The sequence below is a fragment of the Strongylocentrotus purpuratus genome, unplaced genomic scaffold (genome assembly GCF_000002235.5).
Source record: "Strongylocentrotus purpuratus isolate Spur 01 unplaced genomic scaffold, Spur_5.0 spur5_scaffold_8, whole genome shotgun sequence".
Classification (NCBI taxonomy): Eukaryota; Metazoa; Echinodermata; class Echinoidea; order Camarodonta; family Strongylocentrotidae; genus Strongylocentrotus; species Strongylocentrotus purpuratus.
In genome coordinates this window covers 19622309-19642273 of record NW_022145614.1, presented here as the reverse complement: position 1 = coordinate 19642273, position 19965 = coordinate 19622309, and the positions used below count along the sequence as shown (strand labels likewise).

The window sequence follows — 19965 nt, the reverse complement described above, 5'->3', positions numbered from 1 at the left end:
TACCTCTAAAATAATCCATCGCTAGGGGGTCCTTGAGAGAAATTCTGTTATATATATATATATATTATATTGAAAGTATAATTATTCTGAAATCACGCCGCTGTGAGAAAATAAAGTATCAAAAACCGCAAGACGCCAAAATAATATCACATTGGGTAGTTTGATGAGGAAATGACATTTTAAAAATAATAACGTTTTTTCTTTCTTTCTCGCTTCCCCTCCTCTCTCAAAATTAAGAAACTTAGCGGTCTCAGGCAGGTATACATTAATACCCCCGTATGACCCCCCCCCCCCCGTATTTGGGGCACCTTGCTGCCCGAATACCCCGGAGCGGATTCAGGATTTCTTAGGGGGGGGGGGCCAATTTTTGTTTTGCTCCCGAAAATTTGAAAATCGCGCCGGCCGGAAATTTATCAGTAATAAATATCAGGGCAAGAGGTGACGGCCCCAGTGTGAAAATATGCCCGTATGCCTATGTGTATATGAAAGAATGATGGAAAACAAATCTTCTGTAGTGGATTTGGTATCGCAGTAACGAGAAACGTTTTGATTCCTAAAAGGGTGCCGTGGCTTTAAAAAAAGGTGGGGGTGAAAAAAAGGGGAAACCTCTTTGGCATTATTTGTCCTATTAAGTACCGTACCTGTTTTGAATAAAAACGATAAAATGAATATTTGTAGTTTTAAAACGTTCATTCCTACAACGGGAAACGGATAACGAGCCAGGAATCTGCAATGCCGTACGTGCACATTATATCACCAGCTGGCTAACGTTACTTGCCCGGATGGATATCATCTGTCAAATTGTTCAAATCTGTGAGCGAGCAAAGAGAATGAGCAAGGAAATCCTCATACTATTTTTAGTGGAAGGTGTCATTCAATAAATATTTTTTAAAGATAACGATAAAAAATAAATCGACTCTAAGCTGAAATATTACCTGGATATCATTTTATTGTTAAAGGTTTCTAAAATTTCTAAAATACCAAATGGCGGCCCCTTTTTCCGGCATCGAACATCTCTAATATTTATTGCAAAGTTAAGAGTAGTATCAGAGTGCGCGCAACCATTGTCTAGGGCTTTGACTTAAAGCGCGTCAACAATAGATCTTGCGCGCGCACCCCAAGTGTGGGTTATGCCTGCATAGAAACGCTGATATACGTTTCGACAGGTGTATCATTTCAAAGCGCACATTTGTCCTGTAACTTTATTAATACAATCTTTTAAGCCATGTAAAATCGGGTAAAATATGGTAAGATGGAAAGGCTAAAGATTACGATTATACTACTCTGAAAAGTGCAAGGTTTTTCTGCTATGGCAAGTGAAAAGTCCTCGGGGAATGGAAAAGACAAAGGACATTCTGTGTTAGAATCCCACGGTTTTAACGTGCAGGAGACCGTCGGTCATGGATCCTATGCCGCTGTGAAGTGTGCATACTCCACTAAACACAAGTGCAAAGTGGCCATCAAGGTGGTGTCCAAAAAAAAGGCACCCGAAGACTATCTCATCAAGTTCTTACCGCGAGAGATACAGGTTGTCAAGATCTTGAAACATCCTAACTTGATATGCTTCCTGCAGTCCATCGAGACCACCAGTCGCGTCTATCTGATCATGGAGCTCGCTGATAACGGTGACTTGTTGGACTTCATCAAGGCCAATGGTGCAGGTACAGAGGAGCAGACTGGCCTCTGGTTTCACCAATTAGTGGATGGTATGGACTATTGCCACAATTTAGGCGTGGTCCATAGAGATCTGAAGTGCGAGAACTTGCTGCTCAACAAACACAACATGTTGAAAATCACCGATTTTGGTTTTGCCCGGAGCAAGATGAAGCCACCGGAACCGGGGCGGACCATTCTAAGCGAGACCTACTGCGGAAGCTACGCATATGCACCTCCGGAGATCCTAAGAGGTATTCCTTATTGTCCGATGTTAGGGGATATCTGGAGCATGGGGGTGATCCTGTACACCATGCTCTACGGACGGCTCCCATACGACGACACCAACCACAAGGTTCTCCTGAACCAAGTGCAAAGACCTCCAGGATTCCCAACCAGCCAGGTCGTCCACAGCGACTGCAAGGACCTCATGTGCAGGATCTTGTCCCCGGCAAAACGGCGCATCAACATGGAAGAGATTCAACACAATGCCTGGTATATCAGAACCACACCAACGGCTGGAAAGCCCAACAAATCAGGCCTAACTAAGCAGACTGGAGAAGGACAGAGCTCAACTGCCCAAGATGAGAAAGACTAATAATGAAAGTTGTGCCCGGCGTCAAAGTTCACTTCCCCTTTCAATTCTTCCAAAATTTAATTTAATATGAATTGATCAAAATCATAGAGAGAAGAAAACAATTGCAAGCAGTACATATTAATCTACATTACAAATGGTAGAAAAGACCAAAACAAAAATCCCATTAGTATTTCACAGTGCAAGGTAATAAAGGAATTTTAAAGGCAAAGAATCTGAAGCATTGATTTCTTTTTATTGAGCATAATAGAATCTGGTACATTGACTCCGAATTTAAAAAAAAAGTATCGTACAGTTATGGATTACATAGAAGTACAATTTATAAACATATATAGTATTATATTCAATATCTACAATGAAGATAAGTTAAGAGCTCCTGCTCTCTCTCTCACTATGTTTCCTCTACATTTAAATCGAATAAGTGACCTATTGCAACTAGCAAGTTTGACTAAAGTTATTTTGAAAAAATAAAAAGACCCTAAAACTATTTTGCCGAATTCTCCTCCTTACGTAAAATACCAAAATTGAAGAGTGGCTCCATGATTTTAAATTCTCAATAAAGGGCGCTATTTCACTTTAAGAAAATCCAACTTCGAGTAGGATGAAGACAAACTGGCTAATTGGACATGGAAAGAATATGCCAACCATCGCTATCACCAAAAATTAAAAAACAAACAAGCAGAGAAAAAATGGAAATCACCTTTTTTCTCTCATTCCCATCCCGGAAAAGTATTTTTTTGTAAAAGCTTTTGTACCATTCAGTTCTCAATGTGATTTTGTGTCTGGATTAGCATATAGTCCATGCAAGATGCACTTAAAAAGCTGGAAATCCTTACATTCTGTTTACTTAAATTCTTCACTAAGTCATCTCCCAAAACAAGTTTTGACGAGATAGACCGAGGCAATCATAATTTTAACTAAATCTTAAAGATGACGATTGCAGGAAAAGCAAGGAAAAATAGTGAGAAACAAATGATTATGATGAGGCACTTGCTCAAATTGTATGTAGGGTAGAGAAAAGAAATGATGAAAATGATGGCAATTGAGAAAAACTAAGCCATAAGGAATATACATGTATGTCAAAAGGCGGGAAGTAAGTACAAATATAATGAGATTACACAACAATATACAATCATGATTTTAAGATAAAATGTATTGCCAAATTTAAAATGGGGGTTAAAATTTAACATTATATATCAGTAGTGATCTATATGAACAAGCAGAACAAACTAAATTAATATTTAAACCAATTTATTTGTAACATCGTGGAGAACATAAATGTAGTGTGGTATCATCTGAAAGATTTCTCTAGAAATGATCTCATTATTTTTGAATTATTACATAGCAAGAAGTCATCATCTATTGTGATACTTGGCTTTTATTACTCTTTGTGGTTTTATTAGTTCCAAAACTGTCAAATACATTATTATTTCCAGTTGCATCCCGATTCTACATTTCAGTACAGTTTCTCAAAAGTTTCTTTTAAAATGAAATTCTACCAAAAGTTTCTTTCAAAATAAAATTCTACCAAAACTTTCAAATATCACATCTGAGGGGTGATACATATCAAATGCAATATACATTATTTCTTACACAACATTTAAGCAGAATTTGTGTTCTTCCAGAAAGGCATTGACACTGAAGATAGCATCCACTTACACTGTGAACAAAATATATTAACAATATACAGATCAGGTAGTATACAATATAACTGTTACGTAATTCACAGATTAATTCTCATTCATAAGTTATCATCTTTAAAATCTATTTACACACAAAAGTGACCACATACTTGTTATATGTTACACCTACACTGAGAAAAAAGGATATAGTAGATTTAAATTTAAATTTCAATCTCACTGCTCTATTTAACTGACATTTACCACAAGTTTAACATCAGTTGGAGAAGCAAAATCCTGATGAGCTTAAATTTTACAATACAGCATCATATTATTATTATTCCTAAAGAGAATTTATCAAATTACAGGGATAGAGTACTTAGCAACAATCACTGTCTTCAATCTAGGTCCTCTAACTAGTCAAATCATACCAATATCATATCATGGTATACAACTATATAAATACATGAACATATAAATGTTTACAATTTCAATTCAGTTTTCCTGTTAAAAAGCAATTATCTGAACATGAACTGTCTTTTTGACCAATTCTAAAGAAACAACCCTCATAAATAATGCTGTTAAAGCCTTCATCCTATAATGCTCTTGTTTTTTTTACTCTATTGACGGGCAATGTTGATGGTAAAATGCAAGGTAAATTGAATATGTTACATATTTCAAGCATATACACAGACATCCTAAAATCCTGTAATTATAACTTCAATCTGATGAAGCAAACTTGGTCTACTCCAGGCCACTGAAGGAAAAACTATCACAAGAGAGATGATCCGTTTTATCTAACCAAACACACAAATCCTGCCAAAATTTACTATCCTAGCTTGCATTTCCAATAAAATTGCGAGCAGCTCAACTATTTTTTTATGAAAACAATATTGTGTTTAGAACTTGTTTAGAACATCATTATTATGTCTGAGTAAGTCTCTTATTTACATATTTATTCAAATTACATATAATTAAAAGTGTATAAATATCATGATTTAATCTCCTCTTCAGTTATTCCTATAACAAACATTCTAGATGGGTGAGAAAGAGAGGGAGAGGGGGAAGAGTGAGAGGAAGGGAGGTAGAGGAGGTAGAGGAGGGAGAGGAGGGAGAGGAGGGAGATGAGGGAGAGGAGGGAGAGGGAGAGGGAGAGAGAGAGAGAGAGGAAGAGAGAGGTGGAGGGATGGAGGGAGGGAGGAAGAGATAGATAGTAAGTGAGAGGAAGACAGATTGTATGAGAGAAAGAGCAATAAAGGAGAGAGGAATATAATTAAAATGAAGCAGGTCTGTGTTAAGAAAGTATTGAGAGAAGGGAGTAAGGAGATTGAGAGGGGGATTGAGAGGGGGCAAGGAAGGAGAGAAAGGACCGAGATATAAAGAAAGATAGAGAGAGAGAGAAAGAGATAAACTGGGATATTTCATAAGAGAAAGGGAAGATGAGAGGAGGTGGGCTTACTGGGTGCTCAATAAATATATCATGTTTGTTAATTGAAAGTTAAGGGGAAAGGGTGTATGTGTGTGAAAGAGAAAGAGAGAGAAAGAGAGAGAGAAGAGAGAGAGGGAGAAAGAGAAAAAGAGAGAGAGAGAGAAAGAAAGAGAGAAGAGAGAGAGAGAGAGAGAGAGAAAGAGAGAGAGAAGAGAGAGAGAGAAAGAGAGAGAGAGAGAGAGAGAGAGAGAGCAGGATATGTGTGGAGGAAAGGGAGATTGAGAGAGAGAGGATAAAGGAGAGGTAGAGAGATTGAGTTAAGTGAGGAGTGAGGACAGGAGATTGGCCATTTGTAAAACACACTACATTTTAAAACCAGACAGACAGAAAAAACAAAGATTACCATCCTCAATTTCTTAAGGCCTGCAATCTCTGTGTAAGTCTGTCCTCCTCCACCATCGTCCGGGACGAGGAGGCGGTCGACGACGCCAGGGTACCGGTCCCGGCCAAGGGGGCGGCGGCCAGGTCTGAGATCATCTCTAGCCCATTCTCCTCTGCCACCTGGCTGATGAGTTGATCAACCTGGTCTTGGGGTGTGGAGAGGGTGGTAGCTGCACCCATGGAACCCTCCAATACCTGAGGGCAACGAGAAAGGGGCAAGAAGAGTTGTTACTTCCTTAACTCTTTACATGCCACATAAATAATCTCCCTGTCCAAACATTGTACAGTCAAACCTGTCCATAGCAACCGCCCAAGGGTACACAAAAAGTGGTCTTTGTAGACAGGTTCCTTAAGTACATGTTTAAATGAAGAACCATTTTCAAGGGAAACAAAAAATGAGGTGTTTGTAGACAGGTGGTCACTAAAGCAGGTTTGACTGTATATGGGATAGATATACTAAAGGCTGTAAGATTATCACACTGTTTCCAGTGCAAGATTAATCTATACTCGTTTTCAAAGGGTTATATTGGAGCTAATAAAGACCAGTAATGTGTAATTTTGCAAAGCCATTGTGTTGCAACAATCATACCTTCCGTCAATTGTTGCCGATTGTTCTTATCAAAATTGAAAATGCATGGCAAACAGATGACCATACAGAGAGGTAAAGAAAGCAACCAAAGTGTTAAATAACTAATTACACCTTCCTCTAACTTGGCATTTCACTTTCAAACAACTCTGGGTTTTGGTGCCAATGCATTATTTTGTATACAAATTTCCTTATTCCATTGTGTTTTAAATTCTCCCCTCTAAATTACATCTTTCTCTACAGCTACCGTTTTTCTCATCTACAATACTTATTTTTCCAGGAACCTATAATATAAAAGCACTCCTTTTTAATAGGTTCATCACATTCTACTTAATCTATTATATGAATTGAGAATCATTGAGACGTGCTCATTTATACTACATGTATTGTATAATTTCTATTTTATATGTATGTCTATATTTTTTGTACAATGTGGAACAATAAAAACTTGAACTTGAAAATGAGAAATATAGCCATCAATAGTGTTGGCTAAAAAATCATAACAATAACAGTGGTGGGTTCGGGATCATTATACAGGAGTGAGAGGGGTGTAAGTGGGCATACATGCATTTATTAATTTTTGAAAAGGAAAAAAAAAATTATTGATATTGATAGAGCGGACAAAATGGCCCTAACTCTAATAATTTAATATACTTTTACGAGTTAAAAATGTATTACTATAGATTACAAAGTAATCAAAGAACAAATTGTCAATTTTGGAATTTCTTTCAGAGAGCTAAAAGGCAACAATAGTGTTCAACACTAGCTTTCAAAGAAGTGAACCATAGGTCAAACTTTTTTCTTTCTCTCGAAACTATCATAAATTTTTGGACATCCCATAGAAGCGTATGATAATTCTATAACTGTTAATTCTATGACACACATTTCAAAGGGACGTCCAAGAAGTTAGACTTATAAAGGTTTTGAAAGAAAGCCCCCTGGATCCTTACCTGAGTGTGTACATCTAGATCTTCAAATTGGCTCTCAAATTTTTCCATGATACCTGAAATCTGTCAAGGAAAGAAAACAAACATTAAAAAAAAATCTGCAACTATACTGGCTATAGAGTAGTAGCTTGGCAGCGTGATGAATATATATAAATAAGAACTTTGTCTTGTGCTCGTACATTAAAGCTATAAGGAGATAAATCTGATGACATATTTTACAAAAAAAAATGAATTCATACAAAACACTGTAGCATTATTTTGTACTAGCAGGACCCGCGGAAATCTGCGGGATTCTAGAGGGAGCGGGGTGTAAATAGATATATAGAGAATGTCTAAATTAAAACCACCAAGAACGTTATTTGCCATTCAGGCCATTAAAAAATATACATGTTTAGCGTCCCCGCCCGCTTCCTTTTTTGGGGCTGCCTCCTATTTTTTTTTTTTGATTTTTGATTTTTGATTTTTTTTTTTTTTTTTTTTTGAAAGAAAAAAAACATCGTCCCCGCCTGCTTCCTTTTTGGGGGCCGCCTCCTATTTTATTTTTTTTTTTTTTTTTTTTTTTTTTTTTTTATTTATTTTTTTTTTTTTTGAAAGAAAAAAAACATGAAAAGCACTGCTAAAATGTATTTATGATTTTAAAAAAGAAAAAAAAAAATTGTCGGCCGCCATCTTGAAAAATAGCCCGAATGCCAGGGAAAATGTACGGAGCGGCCATTTTGAAAGAAAAAAAAAAAAAAAGCGCCTCCTCCTTCCCATTTTTCAAAAAAACAGGACGCTATAAGCATGTTTTTTTTTTAATTTGGCCTTATATTAAATTTAAAAAAACAATCCAACTGTACCGATAGTTATTCTTTAAGCCACTGGAACTGCGTAGAGTTCCGTAGTGTGGCGTACCGACTACGCAGAAATTAGGCTGCGTATTAATGGGAAAATAGTCCCTGCGTAGGTTATGCGTAGGCTGGCGTACAGGTTTGCTTATGGTTGCTTACTGTGTAAAGCTTTTACTGCTTAGTCGATCTGACGTAGGGTAGCGTACTGTTGCGTAAAAAGGCGGACTTTCTGCGTAAAAAGGCGTAATTTCTGCGTCAAGTTTCTACGCCGAAAGTACGCAAAAAAAATTAAACATGTTGAATTGTTTTCGTTCACCATGCGTACCCCTTTCCGTCCCTCAGCATATAGTAACGTAGGCCAGCGTTGTTGGTACGCAACACTACGCAACTCTACGTATTGACCCCACGCCAATTAGTGACCCACAAGTGTCACAAATAAAGTATTAAAAATATGCTCATCTGACCCTAATTAAACGCCTAAAACCCCCGAGCTTTCGGGGGTTTATGGCCCCTTGAAACCCGTGGACCCCACGCCTATATTATATATACACTCAACTCACTGCGATCTGATCTCTCCCCCCCCCCCCAACTTTGAAGAACGTAACCCCCGAGCTCTGGGGGTTTATGGCCCCTTGAAACCCGTGGACCCCACGCCTATATTATATATACACGCAACTCAGGACCCGTGGAAATCCGCGGGATTCTAGAGGGGGGCGCAGGCAAAGAATTAAGGTTTTCATTTCGGGGGCTCCATTTCAAATTTTTGGGAAATTTTCGGGGGCTACTTTTTCAACTTTCGGGGGCTCTTTTTTCTGGGGCTACTTTTTCATTAATTCATAAAAGAATAGGCCTACACTTTGTTGAGATTTGTTTAGTAGGCTAAGGTTTCAGGCTTCCTACTTCATAATTGCCTATTTAAAAAAACCAAACATTTTTCTAGTTCAATAACTAAGTTTTCATGCATTGATTTGATGCAAGAACTGTAACATAATAGACCCTAGATTGTGATTATTTCTGACCATGAATTTCGATAATCATTTTTCAAAGTAAAATTTTCACAAGAAAATCAGACAGTCGTTTAAAAACGTAGACATTAGTAATACTTTTACTAATTCTAAGCTCAGGTTTCGTAAATCTATTCACGAAACTATATTGAAATCGCGGCAATAATGATGCAAACCAACAGATAACAATTTCAAAGTGTCAAATCTCTTCGACTCAGCTCAGGTGAACTCACACACACTACAGCGTAACTCCAGAGCTCGAACACCGGCGCCGCAGGCGTCGGACGCCTACGGTGCGCGGTGCCGGTTAGGAGCTTCCTGCAAGCTCATTTCAACTCACACACCGCACACAGCAGCATTGCACTGTGTGTTGACTGAAGGCAGCTTGCGACTGAATTGTCAGTCCAATGGTTTTCTTGTGAAAACTTTCCTTTAGAAAATGATAATCAAAATTTAGTTAGCATGGCCGTAATAATCACAAAATAAGCTTTTATTTCATATCTCCATTCACGAAAACTATATACAAATCGCGGCATTCATGACGGAAATGGGTCTCTAAGTTTGGACGTCGACGGGAAGCCCCGCGTATCCCCCTGGCTTGTGCAGCGCTACTACAAAGGATATCCTATAGAAAGATGCTTTACTCGGGTAATCCCGACCCTGTCCATCGTGCATTTAATACGCAACTTAATGTGAGTGGATAGTCATCGGTCGTGTGTCTACGGATGCAATGTTGAATATCCATGAGGTATCTCTGTCGTCACGCATATCCTGCATTATGCATGTCGCGTCTGTTTTCGCCCTGGACGTCGACACGGAGGAGGACCTCGGGCGGAGTATAGCCAATTCGATAGAGTAGACTCTCCCGTGGACGACGGCACCGGGCACGGGTACTCCGAGGGCAGGGTTCAGGAGGAGATAGCCGCACCAACTTGGGTCGGCGATCTCATTAAAAAACAATAGAATACAAAGGCCGGCGGAGACGTCATGCCCCCCCCGCGGAGCCTTAGCGTATTACTATTATAGATTACATCTATCTTGAATTTAAAAGCAATGACATCTCTGCAACAGTTTAGGCATCCCAGTGAAATAGTCGTTTTAATGCTTTCATACAGCTATAGACCTATAGTGACATTCTTTGCCTAAAATAAGCGAGTTTGTAATTGCACATTGCGCATGCGCCAAAATCGGGAATGAACTTTTCCACAGGTCACATGAACATAAAGAGAGCTGAGAGAGGAACTGTGCTGGCCTTTCCGTTGTGAATGATCATATCTGACACATCAGTCACCGAAGCGTGACCACATTCAAAGTATGCTTAAATGGGGGCATTGGTGTATGTAGAAAAACAGGATTAAGATCCCATGCAACGCTTCGAAATGTAAAATAATATGTATCCTGTTTCGTATGTATGTTAAGTGAATAATATATATGCAACAGTAAATAATATATGCAACAGTAAATAATACATATGTAAAATTAAACGATATATATGTAGTAAAGCTACATAATATATGTAAAAGCAATATGTAAAAGTAAATAAAACCTACCTTCTGCAGATCCATGGACTGAAGAGCTTTATCCAGACCTTTGACAACTTGTCCCATGTTCTTTGAAACCTGGAAAACAGATAAATATAACAAAAATATTTGCTTTGAGTATACCAGTAAGTTCTTTTTTCTTAATATAGTCCTTGATTTTGATATCAAATATTTCTTTTGAAAATAAGACATTCATGTTATTTAACACATTACTTGCTTTAGTCAACTTATATCAGATTCTGGATAAACTGTTTGTTTGTTTTATTTATTTCAATAAGGGGATAAAAAAAAAACATGCTTTCCTCCTCAGCAAATCTGCTTTTTTTTTTTAGCAAGCTCATTATATAAAAGGAGACATTACACAAAATATCATCAAATAATTACAAATTATCTACAGAAAATAAATACACATTACAAAAGACAATTTTTTTTTTTACATGTACCGGTATATACATGTAATTTGTTTTTTAAATAGATAGTAGAGATGATAGAGATAGTAGGGAAAATAGAAGATAAAGAAGACAAACAGGTTTAACAAACAAAAAGTATCACAATCAAAATCTCTGTAAATTTTAAAAAACTCATTGGGAAGATATGTTAGAAGCGTTTGATAAAAGCCGGTAGTTTGGTTTGCTTTCTGACAGTTTGAGGTAGTTATCAATCGCCATTTTTGTTTTCTTTCATGATATTTCACATATTTATACAAACAAATTGATACCATGTTAATCTCTTTATGACTATTAATAACGGAATGAACGTCTGTTTAACATAAATGTCCGTGAGTGCGAGCTCATGTAATACATAGCATATATGGGCAAAAACATGCTCATACAAATCCATTATAGCTCTTTGGGATGCACCTGGACCCCCAATTTTTTTTCATAATGTGATAGAGTATGAGTCGGAGATATGATTTTATGTCTCATTTGGCCATTAAAAATATTCTGACGTCATCATAATGGCCTTCGAACTAAAAATACGAATTTGCATATTATGAAGTCAGCATATTTATGGAAAATTGATTGTATCTATGTAAATGTTTATCGATTTTCTTCCAAATTTTGATATGTTGTAGCTAAGACAATTCTTTACGAGCTCAAGCACCACCATTGTTCATTTTGATGAAGTCATCATAGTGAAAATTTTGATTAAAGGCCTCATGTCAGAAATTTCATAATTTGCCTGTTATGCCTATAGAAGGTGAATTTTGTTCACGTCATGAATCTACATGATATTGTTTTTTTAAACATTTTTAAGCAGTATGTCGCTTATTTTTGCTCTATTTTGTCTCAAACTTTAGTTGGACCAGCCCACCAAAATTTGTTCCAAACAAGTATTACATGTCTAGTTTTCTCTTCATTACCTATGATGAAAGATATTTCTCACCTGTTTCATGACCATGGCCGACTTTATCCTTGAAGACACCGCATCTATCCTGGACGCCATCCTAAGGAAGTTGAGAGATTCATTCTTTTTCCTGATGCAATTCTCAGCATAGATTCTAGCTCCCTCTGGGTTCTTCTGTTCCAGAGCCTGCACACAAACGCATGAGAATAAAGTTATTGTAATACACAGTCAAACAAAGGTAATTTACAGCACTGGTCAAAGTCAAAGACCTAGGGGGTGTTTCACAAAGATCCTAAGTTGAACTTATCTCTTAGTTGGACTTAACAATTACGGAAATCCGTTAGCATCATTAAAAATATTTTGTAAAAATTATTTTGAAAGGCATAAAATGTTGATTCAAATCATTCATATTTTCTTATATCTCGGGAGATATCATGTTCTTGATGTGGAATTTATGAAAAGTCTAACATACTTGAATTTTGCTTTTGAATGTATTTCATTATAAGGCTACAAATGGCTCTCCATAATATTTAAGTCTAACTTAGTGTTAAGTTCGACTTAGAATCTTTGTGAAACACCCCCCTGTACTCATACTGATTCTAGTCCAGGTTCACATGGACAAACTTTTTCCATTGATTTGTAGAATGCTAAGTGTCATCTTCATCATCACTACTACTACTTCTAGTTCTACTACTATGTCTTGATTACCCATGTTTCTCCTTAAGGGCTGTGCAATACTATTATTAACTCAGCTTTAGCCAAGCTACTATGATAAGGCACTCAAGGATTTTTTTCCTACCAGGTGCCCATTTACTCCACCTGGGTGGAGAATGGCAGTTGTAGATTAATATCTTGCCAAATGACATGAGTGCGGCAGCGGGACTCGAACCACACACCACGTGATCCACAGTCCAGCACTACCTGGAATATACAGCAGAGATTACCCATTGATATGATTTATGGATACGACTTACTTTTTTCACTTTTCCCGATTGAACTTTTTGTTCCTTCTCTGCCTTCTTTGCATATCTCTCAAGTTGTTTTGAAGAAAACTGTAGAAAAATTACAAAACAAATGATAAGCATTTACTTTCTTTTCCCCATCTTTTTTGTGAAAAATAAATCCAGTTCAATGTTACCATACTTAATCATGTTAAACTGTTACCAGTCTTAATCATGCATTTAACAAATACAGTAGCAACCTCCAAGAGGAAAGTTATATAATAGATATAATCATAGAAATCGTCTTCCTTTCTGTTTCCACCTTTTTTAAAATAAATACATTCACACTTCTTGCATCAATATTTGCTCATCTATAAAAGTGGTTATTTTTACTCAGATAGAAATTAGGTCACTCCAAGTTGCACAATCCAAAAATCTTCACAAAGATTTCACCATTCATATAAATCCAAACTGACCCAACTTTGTAGCCCCTCCTATAGTTTAGTAACTTAAAGGAATAATAAGAAAAAACATTAAAACAAAAAATCTTACCTTCAACTGGAACATAACATCTGCATTGTTGCAAGTTACAAGGATTTCCATTCAACAGGGAGATGGAAAAGAATGTTGGGAGAGAATAAAAAGGAGAGAATTAAAATCAATGTAATCTTTAATACTCATCTACATGGTAGAAAGCATTCCAATGGCTGGTGAAGTATTCTTAAAACTTGTTCTAAACATTTGGAATGACATTCTGATGTAAGATAATAGATTGATCCTGAGCAACCAGATTAACAAAAATGAAATAAATAATAAATCAAATAAATAAATGAATAAATACAATTTAAGTGAAATGTGAACTCAACTAACAATATAAACTACCGGTATCTAATATTATTGTATGACACAAATATAGCAATTTAAGATTAATATATAAGTTTTTAATTTCCCATGTTTATTTCTTTTAAACAGTTAGCACTTAGTATGCATGCTAGTGGTGTCAACATAGCAGATATCAACCTGGGGGTGTTACACAAACTGATCTTAAGTTGAACTTATCTCTAAGTTGGACTTAACAATTATGGAAAGCCATTAGCATCTAAAAGTAAAAGTTATGTTAATAATTTATAATTCAAATCATTCATATTTTCTATTAGCAAGGAAATTTCACGTTCTTGATGTGTAATTTATAAAAAGTCTAAAATACTTGAATTTGCTCTTTTTAATCTATATTTAATTTTAAGGCTACTAATGGCTCTCCATGATTTTTTAAGTCCAACTTAGAGTTAAGTTTGACTTAGGATCTTTGTGAAACACCCCCAGTCATCCCAGGGGTTTCACCATCTGACAGGATGGTTCTGAGATCATTTCACTCAGACCCTATCTCAGTAAAACAGCCAAATTTTAAATACAAGATCTTATATACACAGGATGATTAGCAATTTTGGGAATCGGGACGATCCGGAATACCGTTATAAAAAGTAAAAAGTTAACAGGATGGTTACGAGACAGGATTTAGATTAAAGTTTAGATAACAACACTAATGCATGCATATATAACAAACAATCCCTGCATCCCATGACCAAGGAAGAATTTGCAATTCAAATAAAAGGTGAAAAATTATGCCTGCTTTCATTCTAAGATTGAAAAATGAATTATGAAAATTGTAGTATCTGACCCATCATTTCTCCCCTTTTAATACTTTATATGATGTAAATTGTATACTTGTTTAAGAATATGATTAACTTTACTGCATATCACACTGAACTTGTTTAACCCTCTTTTTTTTAACCTCAGTCTCTAAGTAACATATTCATTTCCTGTATTAAGTAACACTACTACTAGTACTAGTCTATAACATTTTTCTTATAACATTTTTATTTTTCCCATTTCTTGACGTGCCTTCCAATAATGTTTTAATGTTTTAACTCTCTCATCCTCCACCTTGTTCTACTTTTTCTCCTCTTCCTTTTCTCTTTCTCTTCCTTCTTTTCCCCTTTTTCTTTCTTCTTCTTCATTCATCTTCATCATTTCACACTATACATAACTACACTTAACTTAAGTTACAGCCAATACAGGTAACTAGTCTCACACATAGCATAGTGTTGTATTATTCAGACGACAAAAGGAGAATGGACACAAAAGGGTAGTACGATTTGGTTATGTTTTACTTTCACTTCGTGTCGTCGTTTCAACGTTGCAAATATATATAGTCTTGTATAAAGACGTTATTAGATATTCCCACATCTCCCCCCAAGCTTATTATCAACAGTTCAAGAGTTCTTATTGATTTCCAAATAGTTTCAAATCCAATAAAAATCCGAAATATAATCCTGTTTAAGAGTTCACGGATATTCTCCTTAATTGTGTTCTTCGAGTCCCGAGTCCATTCCAGTTTACTATTAAACCCAAATAAACACTGTCCAAACCTTTAAAGTCTTGTTCAGTTTCAGTTCCTGCAAAGTTAATCCCTATTTTGGTATTTAAGTTTAACCCATTACATGGACAGTCGCTTTGGTGGTTTCACGAGTCGTCCAGATCGCGTTCGCGTCTCTGTCGCAGCTGTTGGTGTAGAGGCTCCCTCAGGCCGCTTCCGGTTGATCTGCTGGTTACGTTGGGAACCGGTTGAGTCGCTTTCATCAGAATCGTCAGGTCTCTCTGGATCGTTGCTCATGGATGACTCCGGCACTCTGGTCTTGGTGGGTTGACCTTGGACAGCAATCAGTGCACGGCGATTACGACGTACTGTCCCATGTTCTGTCTGGACATGGTAGGACCGTGGTTGTTGCGCTTTCTGGGTGACTTTCCCGTAGCGAGACTGATCACGGATCCACACGGAATCTCCTGGTTGTAGCTCTGGAAGCTCACGTGAGTCATGACGTCTGTTGTAGGTCATCATTTGATCTGACCTGTACTTCTCCTCTTTCTCTCTCACAGTCGTCAGGTCCGGCTGTTGTACCCGTGGCAGCAGCATGTGCGGCAAAGTAGGAACCTGAGTCTGCAATCTCCTCCCCATGAGAAGTTCACAAGGAGCTAACCCGTTTTGGAGTGGTGACGCTCGATAGCTGAGAAGGGCTAACTGGATGTCGTCGTTCTTCTTCAGCAACGCTTTCACAGTGCGAACTCCTCTTTCAGCCTCACCATTAGCTTGTGGGTATCTTGGAGAGCTGGTTGTATGGACGAATCCATACTCTTCAGCAAGCTTTCTGAAGTTCTCGTTGGCGAACTGTGGACCATTGTCTGAAACCACAAGGTCTGGAATCCCATGGACTGCAAAGATCTCCTTCAGCGAAGAAATCACTGCCATTGTTGACTGACCTTGGAGTTGTTTGACCTCAATCCACCTCGAGTAGTAGTCAACTACTATCAGGAACGATTTCCCTTTGAGTTCGAACAGGTCCATTCCAAGACGCTCCCATGGCCTTGAAGGAAAGGATGAGCTCATCAAAGGCTCGCGGACCTCTTGGCGATGGATAGCACAGGTCAAGCAGCTTGAAATCATTTCCTCCAATGATTTTGATAGACCTGGCCACCACACTGAATCTCTGGCTCTGGCCCTGCATTTGGTGATTCCCAGATGTCCTTGATGTAGCCTCTCAAGGATATCAAGTCGCAGAGCTCTCGGAATGACTATTCTCTCGTCGTAGATAAGCAAGTCCTCTACCACACTCAGGTGTCCTCTCTGCTCATAGTAGTGTTTGAGGATCGGGTTATGTGGCATGTAGTCTGGCCATCCTTGAACGCAGTAGTCTCTGATTTTTGCACATACTTCATCTGCTTTTTGTGCATTTCTGATTTCCTCAAATCTCTGCATTGTCACTGGGAGGTTGATGGCTGATGTTGATGCATATGATTCAACCTCATCTACGAAGTTGACATCATCCATTCCTGGCCTCTCTACTGGCGCTCGTGACAAGGCGTCAGCGGATGTCTGCTGTTTTCCTGGAACATACAATGTCTCTGCATCAAATCTCATCATTCTCATTCTGAAGCGTTGGAGTCGTGGAGGCATTTTCACAAGTTCTTTCGAGTTTAGAAGTGTGACCAATGGCTTGTGGTCAGTTTCCACCTCGAAATGAAGACCAAGTACATACTCGGAGAACCTCTCGCACGCCCAAGTAGCTGCCAGTGCCTCTTTTTCAATCACTGCATACCTCTGCTCAGTCTCGGTAAGCGATCGAGATGCATAGCACACTGGTCTACGATTTCCATCAGTCTGCACTTGATACAGGATTGCACCCATTCTAGTCCCGGATGCATCTGCTGCAATGACTGTTGGCAGTTCTGGATCATAATGAGCTAAGACTGCTGTCGAGACCATCATCTCTTTGATCTGTGTGAAAGATCTCTGCTGCGCTTCTCCCCAACACCACACATTGTCTTTCTTCAGGAGTTGACGAAGGGGCTCGTTGATCTCAGCTAATCCTGGGAGAAACTTTCCCACCTGGTTCACCATTCCCATGAACCTCTGTAGCTCTTTCACGCTTCGAGGAACTGGAAAATCTCGAATAGCTCTTGTTTTGCTCGGATCGACCTTGACACCAGTGTCGTCGATGAAGTGCCCTAAGAACTTCACACTCTGTTTGGAGAATTCACACTTTCCCTGATTTAGTGTGATACCTGCTTCCTGCAGACGTTGTAGAACAGCTCGTACTCTGATGTCATGTTCTGTTTGTGTTGCACCATGGACTAGCACATCATCCATGTGACAAATCACGCCGTCAAGTCCTTCGAGGATAGTGGACATCGCTCTCTGGAAGACTTCTGGCGCTGACGTTATCCCGAACGGCAATCGGTTGAAGCAAAATCTCCCAAATGGAGTGACAAAGGTTGTCAGTAGCTTTGACTCATCCTCCAATGGAATTTGCCAAAACCCGCTGTTGGCGTCCAGTTTTGTGAAGATTGTGCTCTTTCCCAGTTTTGCTAGACTTTCATCGACTGAAGACATCGGATGAATCTCTCGTTCAACTGCCTTGTTGAGAGATGTAAGGTCTACACAAATTCTCACCGAACCACTGGGCTTCAACACTGGAACCATCCCCGAACACCACTTTGTCGGCTCAGTCACTTTTGAGATCACATTTTGCTCCAACATGGACTCTAGTTCTTTCTTCACCTTCGGTAGAAGCGGATGAGGAACTTTCCTGGCTGTATACAGGCACATCGGCTTGGCATCTGAAGTTAACGTGATGTGGTATGCTGTCTTCAGTTTCCCCAAACCAGTGAAAAGTTGAGGGAACTCAGCCTTGAAGTTTGCAGTTTCATCATCACAAGAATCGACTTCCTCCACTCTGCGGACCAGATTCAAGGTTCTACACGCTTTCCTACCCAGCAATGAAGACTCCTGATCTTTGACCACATAGAGAGTCTCCTTGATCTGTTTATCTCTATGCCTGAGAGTTGATGTCATTTGTCCTATTACAGTCAGGACTGTACTTCCTGGACCACGTAACCTCTTGGTTGTTGGTCTCATGATGTGTTTATTCAGCCATGGAGTGGAATCAGACAACACAGTAACGGCTGCTCCTGTGTCTAACTTGAAGTGTGTTTCATTCCCATCTACGAGGATCGATGAACTCCAGTACGTCTGATCGTTCTCGCTGACTTCACCAAGGAAGGGGACATCAATGTCATCGAAATCATCTACTTCGCTGACTCGAGCTTTCCATTTTAGCTTTGCTGCCTCTTGTTTTCCCTGTTCTGGTTGTTTGGCTTGACACACAGACTGGAAGTGGCCCATCTTTCCACATTGATGGCACTTTGCATCTTTTGCGGGACAGTTGGCACGTGCATGATTCTGCCTTCCACACCACTTACAGTTACCCTGCGGAGTTTGAGATGTTTTCTTCGAGTACGTTCCCTTGCTCTTAGGCCTTACGTAGTTTACGGCCGAGTTAGGGCTCTCACTCTCTGCACCTCCCCTCACAACAGACTTGTTTTGTTTCCGGGCTTCTGACTGTCTACTCAATTGAACTGCTTTTGAGAGAGTTAGGTCTTCTCTAGACTGTAGTTGATCAGATAGGGAGTCATCAAGCACCCCAACTACAATTCTGTCTCTTATCAAGCCCTCCTTAAGTCTATCGTAGTCACAGTCCTCTGCTAGCCTGTACAAATCATTGATAAATGTGTCCACACTTTCTCCCGGGCGTTGTGTTCGTTTGTTGAATTTTGCCCTTTCAACAATAATGTTTTTCCGTACATTGAAATACTTCTTCAATGTTGCGATCACGTCATCATACTTTGCTGTCTCCTCTTTCACGTTGAGAGACACGATAATATCATCGGCACATTCACCCATAGCATAGAGTAGCGTACTAACCTGCTCACTGTCTGGCTTGGATGCGAGGCCCGATGCGACGCGATATCTCTCGAACCGCCGTGACCATTTTGGCCATTGTTCTGCTTGATTTAAGCCTGCAACTTTATCAAAGCTTTCTGGCAATGGTAGACGAGAACTTTCCATGGTTCTTCACTTATACCGCTGCCACCATGTTGTATTATTCAGACGACAAAAGGAGAATGGACACAAAAGGGTAGTACGATTTGGTTATGTTTTACTTTCACTTCGTGTCGTCGTTTCAACGTTGCAAATATATATAGTCTTGTATAAAGACGTTATTAGATATTCCCACACATAGCAGCATTATACTATCTAACTCTGGTTAGTCAAGACTTGGAAAGACAAGTCAAGAGTTTTTAAATTAGTCTCTCACTTAGTATGCACAGAATACACATGCATAAAAAGGTGTGTATGGGACCACATACAAATATGAATGCAAAGCTGTATTCCTGTACCTTGTATTGTAAGTGTAACAAAACGAATAAAATGTAAATCATCAGACTTTACCTTCTAATGCAGGCATCTTCAATTTTCTTTATAAAAATGACGTGAAGAAAAGATGTACTGCAATAACTGCCTGTGACAAAAAACTGCTAGATTCTCAAGTATTGTGATTTTGACTCAGATGCTATTTCTGGATAATGACAACAACTTGGAAATTTAAGAGCGCCATCTCCCGATAAAAACATTAC

At 38.6% G+C, this 19965-nt stretch overlaps 2 protein-coding genes across 2 annotated transcripts; one reads left to right on the top strand and one right to left on the bottom strand.

The window, feature by feature from the left end:
* Window positions 1–1309: 1309 nt before the first annotated feature.
* Window positions 1310–2251, top strand: LOC575157 (testis-specific serine/threonine-protein kinase 4-like). The gene has a single exon (XM_011675271.2). The coding sequence runs from the start codon at window positions 1310–1312 to the stop codon at window positions 2249–2251; it is 942 nt and encodes a 313-aa protein (XP_011673573.2).
* Window positions 2252–5549: 3298 nt separating this feature from the next.
* Window positions 5550–19940, bottom strand: LOC575087 (charged multivesicular body protein 1a-like). The gene is made up of 7 exons (XM_030975247.1): window positions 19781–19940; window positions 13486–13505; window positions 12967–13044; window positions 12032–12178; window positions 10655–10723; window positions 7274–7333; window positions 5550–5932 (listed from the first exon to the last, which is right to left on the bottom strand). Exons 1-7 carry the CDS (start codon window positions 19794–19796, stop codon window positions 5705–5707), a joined length of 618 nt encoding a protein of 205 aa, XP_030831107.1. The 5' UTR covers window positions 19797–19940; the 3' UTR covers window positions 5550–5704.
* Between the last annotated feature and the right edge of the window lie 25 nt (window positions 19941–19965).